Source organism: Pediculus humanus, genomic scaffold (genome assembly GCF_000006295.1).
Source record: "Pediculus humanus corporis 1103172107434 genomic scaffold, whole genome shotgun sequence".
In the NCBI taxonomy this organism is placed as follows: domain Eukaryota; kingdom Metazoa; phylum Arthropoda; class Insecta; order Psocodea; family Pediculidae; genus Pediculus; species Pediculus humanus.
Window position 1 is genome coordinate 156663 of NW_002987056.1, and position 9806 is coordinate 166468.

A 9806-nucleotide genomic window follows, 5' to 3' on the forward strand; every position below is an offset into this window, starting at 1 on the left:
TGAAAAATTAAAATTAAATTTTAAAACAAAATTAATTTTCTTCATTTGAAATCATGTTTATCATGTTTACAATATTGAATTTCTAAATTGCCTAACGTAAAATTTTTAAAAACATTTTAAAACCCTTGTGGCTTTTATGTAAATTGCATAACTGCATTTTTCTGTATATGAATGCCGTTATTATTATTATATTTAAAAAAAACCAGTCGGTAGTCGTAAAAATTTAAAACTTTATTACACAAAAAAAAAAAAAAATTGGGTAAGTTGTTTTGTAATTTTTTTTTTTTTTTTTTTTTTACTTCGATTCAAAATTTGTTTAATACGTAATGCCTGCCTGCCTGCTTGCTCCCCTCTGCACTTACACTCGTTTAATTGTACAAAAAAAAAAAAAAAAAAAAAAAATTTTTTTAAACGTTATAGATTTTGTTAATAGTTTTTGTCACTCTCTAATGCTTCAATTTTTTTATAAATGACGCATTACAAAAAATATTTTTTAAATAAATCATTGATTACGTAATTTTTATTCAATAGGAATTCAGTAATAGTAGTTCGAGTTTGTCTACAAATGTACGATCGGAAGGTTTTGTAAATCCAACGTCAAATGCCGAACTTACCATTTTTCCCCCACCGGGAGTTAATTCCGGTCAAATATGTCGATTCGAACCTTTACCAGATATTAAACCGCAAATTCCGAATTTGCGACCGGCTGCATTCAGCTACAGCGAACGAGATATATCATCTCAAGATTGGTTTTGTAAGTTGATATTTTCAAAAAAATTTTTATTACGTTGATATTTTCCAATACGTGAGATTATAAAAAAAATATTTTTCCCTTTCGAATTTTTTTCAGCCGAACCTTGCAGTAATTTTCCTAGAAATCAGTTAAAATACGTCGAAGAATACGGTCGAGGATGGTTCGGAAAAGTGGTTAAGGGAGAAGCTCAAAATATTATACCGAAAGAAAAAGTAACAAAAGTAATGGTTAAAATGTTGCACGAAGATGCCACGCCAACGGATCAAATGTATTTCTTGCACGAAGTTAAATTTTATAAAGATTTGAATCATCCCAACATTCTTCGTTTGTTAGGACGTTGTTTGGAAACCGAACCGTTTCTCGTTATTCTTGAATGCTACCCTAATGTACGATTTGGTTTTTTTTTTTTTTTAATATTTGGTGCATTAATTTTTATATAATTTCTAAGGGCTGTAATAAATTTTTTTTTTCAGGGTGACTTAAAAACCTTTTTATCACAAAACTTGGCTAGTGCGAGAGCTTTGTCTGAACAAGGTGTAACGTTACAAATGTGTTCAAACATAGCTTCTGGTTTACAGTACATGCACAAAAATAAATTTATTCACACCGATTTGGCTGCTCGGAATTGCTTGGTTGGACCAGATTTAACAATAAAAATAGGCGATTATGGAAATTCTATTGAAAATTTTAAATCCGATTATTACTGCGCTGGCTCCGTTGCACTTCCAATACGATGGTGCGCACCGGAAACGTTAAAATGTACCGATGTGACAATTGAAACGCGGGAAGTAACTCCTCCCGCAAATATATGGTCTCTGGCCATTGTTTTCTGGGAAATTTGCGAGTTTTGTAAGTTGCCCTACTCCGAATTAAATGACGATCAAGTAATCACACGAGTTTTAGGCGATAAAAACTATTTTTTGGAAAAACCCAATATGTTTTGTCTACATAAAGACGAATTGTAAGTTGGTTTTAATTATTAGTTTCGAAATTATTTGTTCTCTTGTTTAAAAAATTTCAAGTTTCTAAACTATAATTTCAGGTACCATTTGATGAAACTCTGTTGGAACCCACCGTTACAAAGACCCACAGCATCTCAGTTATTAATTATTCTCGAAAATTTAATTTCAAGTAGAAAAATAGATTCGAAAAGACTTTCTCAAGATTTTGAGCAAAGATGGCAAAATTTACGTCCTAATTACATACCCAAAAAAGATGATAATGTGGAACACGATTACACTGCCGGTTGTAATGTTATATCGACAAAAATAAAAAATTCTAAAGTTGTTGATTCTTCATTGGTAGAATCACCTTTAGGATATTTTATGTCTAGTAAAAATTCTGCTCAGGAGTCCCCGCGATTTTGTTTAAAATCGAATAATACCGAAGAATATGCTGACGTTCATACATCTGACGAGGAAAGGAATAGCAAAGATAATAATAATTTAAATATTGAACAAGGTGCTGGTGAATCTGGAAAAAAGACGGAATTCCAATTGAACACCGAGACTTCTGTACCTGACGCACTGAATCCTAACAATAAATTTAAAAGTTCGGAGAATGATGTTGATTCGTGGTTAAGAGGAGTCGAAGTTAATAATGAAGAAGATGAAAGTTTTTTGCAGAAAATATCGGAAGCAATCAGAGATTTGGATGCAGCTTTGGCGATGGAAAAAACATCATCAAGCGAAGAGGGTAGCGGAAAGTCGAGTCATCAAAACAGTCCGGAGAAAGACGTGAAAGATAATAATGAAATTGTAGTCGATTTTAAATTGGGAAGCGATGTTTCGTCGTTTAAAAATTTCACTCAAAAATCGTTTGAATTAAATTCCTTACAAAACTCGGAACAGCCGCAAAGTTTAAATTTTGCCGATCCCTACATAAATGACGATAATAAAAAGGGATTCGAAGAAAATTCGGTCAAAGGAAATGACTTCGTTTCCGCTTTACAAGACAATAAAAATAAATTTGATATGAAAAATTATGGTTTTGATGAAAGTTTAAAAGAAAATGATTCATTAACTGGAGCGCAATCTCGTAATAGTTCCGACACTGATGATGAAGTTTGGAGGAAGCGGATCGAACGTGGAGAAATATCGGAAAAGGTTAAAGAAAAATCCAAAAGCATTGCGAATTTAATGATTTTAACTCACATAGATGTGAGCGATGAAAGTGATAATGATATGGAAAGAAATTGGAATAGAAATTCATTTTCTAGAAAAAGTGGTTCGTTCGCTAAATCCTCTTTGTCATCAAATATATTCGGATCTGAAAATGATATATCGAACGCTGTTTTAGAAGATGAATTTAAGGAATCGTTGAAAAAATTATCAAACGATCATAAGGAATTTGGCCGATTCGATAGTTTGGGCATGATAATGCCAACGTTTGCAGGACGGGAAAATGCTTGGGAAAATTTACTTAAATGCAATGACGTTTCGGAAATTTCAGATTCTAAAAATCCAACACAAACGGATTTAAATAAAAGTGTGGAAGTGGAAGAATTGAAATCAGAAAATGTCGGTGATGATGATGATAACGAATTTCAAGTAAAAAAAAAAAAAGTCGGGAGTAATTTTTTAGAAAATGGTGATTTTGAAATAGGAAATGGAGGAAATTCAAATTTAAAAAATATCGAAAAAAATGAATTTTGCACTACGGTGATTGAAGGAGACCTCGAATCTCTTTGTCATAAAGATTTAAATGAAGCACAAAAAGAAACGAGTTCAAAATGTGATGATGATGATAATGATGATGATGATGAAAATAAAATAAACAATTGCAATGAAACAACAATAAAGTCTAGTCATTTAATAGCGGAAAACACAATTGAAAAACCTGTAAATGACGTAATAGATTCACATCCGGAAAATAATAATATTGAAAAAACATCAAAGAATGATTTTTTAAATAATGAATCGGAACGTTCGGAAAATTGTTCCGATATTATTTTTTCAATGTCAGAAAATGATAATAAATCGGACAAAGTGAAAAGCACGTCGGAAACTGCGAACGATTTAATTGATGATTCAAAAAATTTTATTACTGATATTTTAGAAGCCAATAGCGAACCGACAAAATGTAAAAATAGTTTAAATATCCCTGAAATCACTGTTAGCGAAGCAAAAAAACAAGATGATGAGGATTTCGAGGAAACATTTGATTTTCCACCTACGGTATTAAGGCCTTTTAAATTCGTTATGAAAAACTCTGAAATCCCAAATATTCTAATTTCAGAAGAATCAGACAATTTAGAACCTGATGATGAACAGAAAGAAGAAGAAGAAGAAGAACCTTTCAATTTTAATTTTAATGACAAAGTTCCGAAACCTCGAAAATTTGTTTTAAAAGATGAATATGAGGAAAACAACAGTGAAAATACCTTAAAGGAAAATAATTTTTTAGAACATGTTCCAAAAAACTTAAAAGAGGGGGATGGAAAGATTGATGATTCATCCGATAATGTTGATTCTCTAATCGAAAATATAAATAGAAAAAATAATAATAATAATAATAATAATAATAATCAAGAAGATTCAGTAATAGTTGGCGCATGCGAAGATTATACTTTAGAATTTTTCAAGGGTTTAACAACTACATCCGAAGATGTTAACTTCCAAAAAAACTATTCCATTGATAACGGCAAAGATTTTGTCAACGTGACTGATTGCGATCATGAAAAAAATGGTGATCATTTCGATTGGGATAAACACCTTGAGAAGACATTAAACGAACAAGTGAGAAATCAGGATTTTGCAGATATAAGTTTTGGAAGTTTCAATTACAACGTAGCAGAATCGGACTGTCTTCTTGAAAACAATAAGAACGATTTACAAAATTGTTCAAACATTGAAACCCTTGTGGTTTGCCCTGTTGAAATAATAACAGATTTTATAAAGTCGGAGAAAGTTCACACCGACAACATGTCTGACGCTTACGATATGCATAAATTATCGAGTCTTACTGGTTTGGTAAACGAAGAAGAATACGATAATTTTAAATTAAGGACTCCCGATGATGAAAGAAGCAGTGATTCAGGTTTCAGGGATAAAGGAAGCCTGAGTGAAAGCGTCGAAGATGCTTGCGAGGGCAAATACAACTTGGAAGATATAGAAGCCGAATTGGAAGAAGCATACGTAAAAGGAGCTTTTGAAAATTGCGAAGAAGAAGAAGAGGAGGAGGTGGTGGCGGTGGAGGAGGAAAAAGAGAAAAATATCGTTAAAGACTCAGGAAATCAAAATATATTCGAATATGAAGAATCAAAATTTTACGAGGATGAAAATAAAAATGACGATGAATTTAGTGATATTGATGGAGAAATAGAATTTTGGCAAAATAAAGATGGTTCGGATTATTATCCTGAAATATCTGAATTTAATCCGACTTGTTCCCAAGGATGGTATTTACATCCCCCCGATGAAAACGGTATGACTTTTAACAGGAGCATGAATGAAGACATTGCAAACGCTATAAGGAATGAACTTCGAGAAAATCTTCCGGTTCAAACGAGGAGTTTTCACGATTTCAACGATGATTACAATAATGATTTTTCCGCAGAAGATTTGAAAAGAGTTTTGAATATTTATCCGAGTGATTTTTCCGGTCCTCTAAGTCCCATTATAGAGGAACACGATCCGTCGATTAGCGATAGTGAAAAAAAAGGTAATAAAAATTGTTTTTTCGAAGGAAATAATAATTCCAGCAGTAAATTAAGGAAAAATGTTGTTAACCTAATGGAATCGGTCAAATCAATCGATACGAATACTTTTATGCAATACCTCGATTACATGGTTGAAAATGAAGGGAAAGGTTTGGATGAGCTCGATCAAATCGCTAGCGAAAATTGCGATACGGAAGAACCGCAAAAGAAAATCATTGAAGATAATGATGAAAATTGTAATGCATCAAATGAAAATTCGGATATCGCCATCGGAGAAGATAATTTAAAGGAAACGACGGTGAAAAAGGAAAGTTTTTTTTTAGGGCAGAATGATACCAACTCGTGCAAAAAAAGAAACAATCAAAATATAAATTTTAATGATGATTTATTAATGGTCGATGTCAATACCAAAGCAGAAAATAAAATAAAACCGGAACAGGAAGCGTTGTTTTTGGATGATGATGATAAAATGAATGATGGTGATGGTATGGAAATGGAAGTGGATGTTAATTTTAACGATGAAGGTTTAATTTTTTCTCCGGAGATGTCAAGTCCCGATAGGGAAAGAAGTTTAAGCGAAATTTCCAAAAGTTCTAATGAAACGCGAACGGGAGATGCTCTTTCCGAAATTACTTTATCATCTCCCGATTTAGTACCCGATTGCTTTTCTACGACCGTACACAATCCCGAAGGAAGTGAAGCAACGGAAGATTTAAAAAACGATGAAATGCGAAGTAAAATAACCGTTACTGATGAGGATGATGTCACGCACGATTTAATAACTCAAAATCAACTTTTTTTACTCAACGAACAGAAAAATATAACGGAGTACTCTGAAAAACCTGAAAAACTTTTAAACCTGAAAACGAACGAAATAGATTTGGAAAGTGATGCGATCGAAACTTTAGAAACAAATGACCAGTACGAAATGTCAACTTCTTTCATGGGTGAGGATGATAACGAAGAAAACGATAGCGAGGAATTGAAAAGGTCGAACGAAAAAAAGGACACCGTTAATGATAAAAGCAAATCGATAGTCAAAGAAAGTTTTGATGAAGATTGGGATAGCGATAGCCTGGTTGCCGAAGAAGAAGATGAAGAAGAAGATGAAATGGAGGAAGATGAAGAAACTTCTTCATCCAGTGGAGAATTTATATGGAAGGTCAGTTGAAAATTTTTTTTTTTTTTTTTTTTTTTTTTTTAAACAAAAATTTCTTCTTCTTGAAATTTATATGTTTGGGGTTTTTCTTCTTCTGCTTTGGGTTTTTTTTTTTTTTCTTAACGCTTAATTATCTTTTTAACAAATGGTAAAAATCCAATGAATTAACAAAATTTTCTATAGATTTGCTTAAGAGGAGCGCCATTTTTTTTTTTTTTTTTTTTACTTCTACTTCTTAATCATTTTTTATTTAAAGCTCTAAAAAAAAGTTTTTATTAGTAAATCGATTATCTATCTTTATTACATGGTTCGCTGTCTGCTATCTTCTGCTATGGTGTGTGTGTGTAATTTTTATAAAAAATAAAGGATGGAGATAAAGTTTCAAAACTAAAAGCGATGCAAATATGCGATTCCAATATTGAAAATACAGTAAGTCGATTGGAGCTAAATAAAAAAAAAAAAAAAAAAAAAAAAAAACTTTTTCATGGCTTTTGCCGTTTTTGTTTTGTCTCGTAAATATTTGTAAAAATTGTTCCGTCGAAGTAAATTTTAATTTTTTTTTTTTTTTTTTTGTAGCTTTTCCAAGAATCTCATAACAACGTCGTTGCGAAAACGGAGGAAAATGTACCCACCGGTAAAGAACAAAACGTGGCGATGATTAGCGGTTGCGAAGAAAAAGATGAAAAGGGTAAAGAAGAGGGGGTGGACGACGATGATGACGGTGATAGCGAATCATCGACCGGAAGTTCAGCTAGCGTGACTGATTTTATACCTTCGGCGTGGAATAGCCAGGCTTTGCCCGGACGTCCGGTTTTGAAAAATTCAGATAATTATAAATCGGTTAGCAAAATTTATTTTATAAATAAAAGAAGAAAAAAAAATTATGACAGGTAATTTATGTGATAAAAAAAAAAAAAATTTTCTTCAGGACGATCAACGTGAGCAAAAGAAAAATGTTTGGTTCAAAAAGCAAAAATATCATTGCGTATACGAATATCCACGGGAACCGAGCGACACGGAGGAACCGGAAACTTACAATCAATATAATTACGATCAAAATTCAGCGGATCCTTCGAACAAACATTTTACGTTCGGCGTCAATTCTGTCGATTTATGTAACAAACATTTCCCATACGTCATCACGTCGAACGTGATTAATTTGCCCAATTATAATAAATGGGATTTGTCGGATGGAGACGACGGGGATCTCAGTTTGACGGACACGGATTCGGATACGGGTTTTAGTAAAGGAAACGGAAATAATAATAATGCGAAAGAATCAAATTTTAATTTTTACAATTTAAATTCTTTCGATTACGATTTCAACGGCGGAAGTAAGTAAAGAAGAACGGATGAGTTGAATGTCAGAGAATAATGATGATGATGAACGCTTTTTGAAAAAAAAAAATTCCGGTTTTTCCAGGTAATCTTGGAAATCAAAACAATTTTTCCGTGAGTTCGTCATCTCGTCCGTTTCAGGGAAGTTCGAATAATCAATTTTTCATAACGGGAGATCAAATAATAACGTTCGATAGTCTCGGGAACGTGGACGAGTCGTCGCAAAAATCATCCGACAAAAACGAATCGATCGAGAGCGACGTGACGGATTCGAGGGATTTCACGACTCCCGACTCCGGTTTAGAAGATTCCGAAAGCGCGAGTCCGCTCGAGAAAAAACCGGAAACGAATTGTCAACCCATACTTTTGGAAATGAATAATCTCCAGGGTGGTGGGGAATCGAAAGACGGAACCGTCAACATACTGGACAATTTAAAATTTAATTTCGCTCCCGATGTGATCGAAGCGACAAATAAAAAAAGCGAAAGTAAAAGGTTCGTAGACGGCGGTGAAAAATCTTCGAACGAATCGAATGGAAAATTGGAAGAAAAAGGTTCGTTGAGTCCACTTTCTCCGAGCGGTTTGGGAGAATTGAGGCACACGAGGGGAAGGTTGAAACTCGATTTGTCTTTTAATCACAACACGGATCTCGGTGGTATGATGAACAAGAAAATCAACAGAATACATTAAATTTTTCCGAGGGTTGATAATAATGGCGTTTATTTTCTTTTTTTTGTCTTTTTGTTTTCGTCTGCTACCATTCGGAAAACGTTTGCAGCAAAATACATTTTCCCTCTTGCCTCTTGTCGTATCCCTACGATTCTCAAAGATTTTTTTTTTTGATTGATTGATTGATTGTATGCGTGCACGTGGAGAGTTGATGTTTTGAATGATGAGAGAAGTCAGTGTCAGGTTCAGGTATTATTCTTGTAGAAAGAAGGAAGTTTATATAGCGTCGTAAAACAGGTTTTTTTAATATGAGAAAGGAATGAAGAATGTTGTTTTTGTGTCAAGTTTGCTCATTGTTGAATGTTCTTGTAAAAGGCCATTTAATTGAAAAAAAAAAAAAAAAAAAAAAGAAGCATGTATCATTGTATTATAGGTATTTGTGTATAAATTATTTTTTTACTCGCGGTGGAAATAAAAGAAAAAGTAAAAATAACGATGATGATGATAATAATAGTAATTAATATTAGTTGAAATGATGTGGAAGGAAGAGAGAGAGAGAAAGATGGAAGAATGTGGTTGAAAAAAATTGTTTTTTTTTAATTTGTGGGTTGTGATGATTTGTCATTTTCATTACTTTATATAAATAAATTGCAATTTTTTTTTCTTTTTTAATTGCATTCCCATGTCGGTTCGGTTTTTCTTTGCAATTTGTACAAAAAAAAAAAAAAAAATTTCATCTCGTTTGGTGACGACGATTGATTGTATTGGGCAAAAAAAAAAAAAAAAATTGGTAAAAGACTGATTAAAACAAAAAAAAAAGTAGTAATAATAATAATAATAGTAATAGTAATTAGATAAAAAGAGAGAGAGAGAGAGAGACGAAGTGTGATGGATTTTTTTTGCCTTTTACAAATTTTTTTTTTTTTTTTTTGATTGTGATATCGTGAAAAACTAACCTTCATGGGGGATTTTTTTTTTTTTTTTTTTTTTTTTTTTTTTTAAAGTCTTTCAATTGTTTACAATCGGGAGTTGATGATGATGATAAGAGGGGTCATTGGCCTCCTCTTACGCTTATCATCATCGTCCACGTCATGATGGATTTTATATTTTAATAATCTGTGAGGCGTTCGTTTATTCTCGAATAAAAAAAAATAATTTAATGATAATATTAATAATAATAATTGTAAGGTTGAGAAATTATATTATTATTATTATTATTCGTCGTC

At 32.5% G+C, this 9806-nt stretch overlaps 1 protein-coding gene across 1 annotated transcript; it reads left to right on the forward strand.

Moving 5' to 3' along the window:
* Window positions 1–469: 469 nt before the first annotated feature.
* Phum_PHUM083230 (uncharacterized protein) lies at window positions 470–8601 on the forward strand (the record flags this gene model as incomplete). The annotated part of the gene is made up of 9 exons (XM_002423703.1): window positions 470–513; window positions 540–787; window positions 851–1140; window positions 1228–1715; window positions 1797–6576; window positions 6940–7002; window positions 7150–7413; window positions 7502–7907; window positions 7997–8601. The coding sequence occupies 9 exons, from the start codon at window positions 470–472 to the stop codon at window positions 8599–8601; spliced, it is 7188 nt and encodes a 2395-aa protein (XP_002423748.1).
* Between the last annotated feature and the right edge of the window lie 1205 nt (window positions 8602–9806).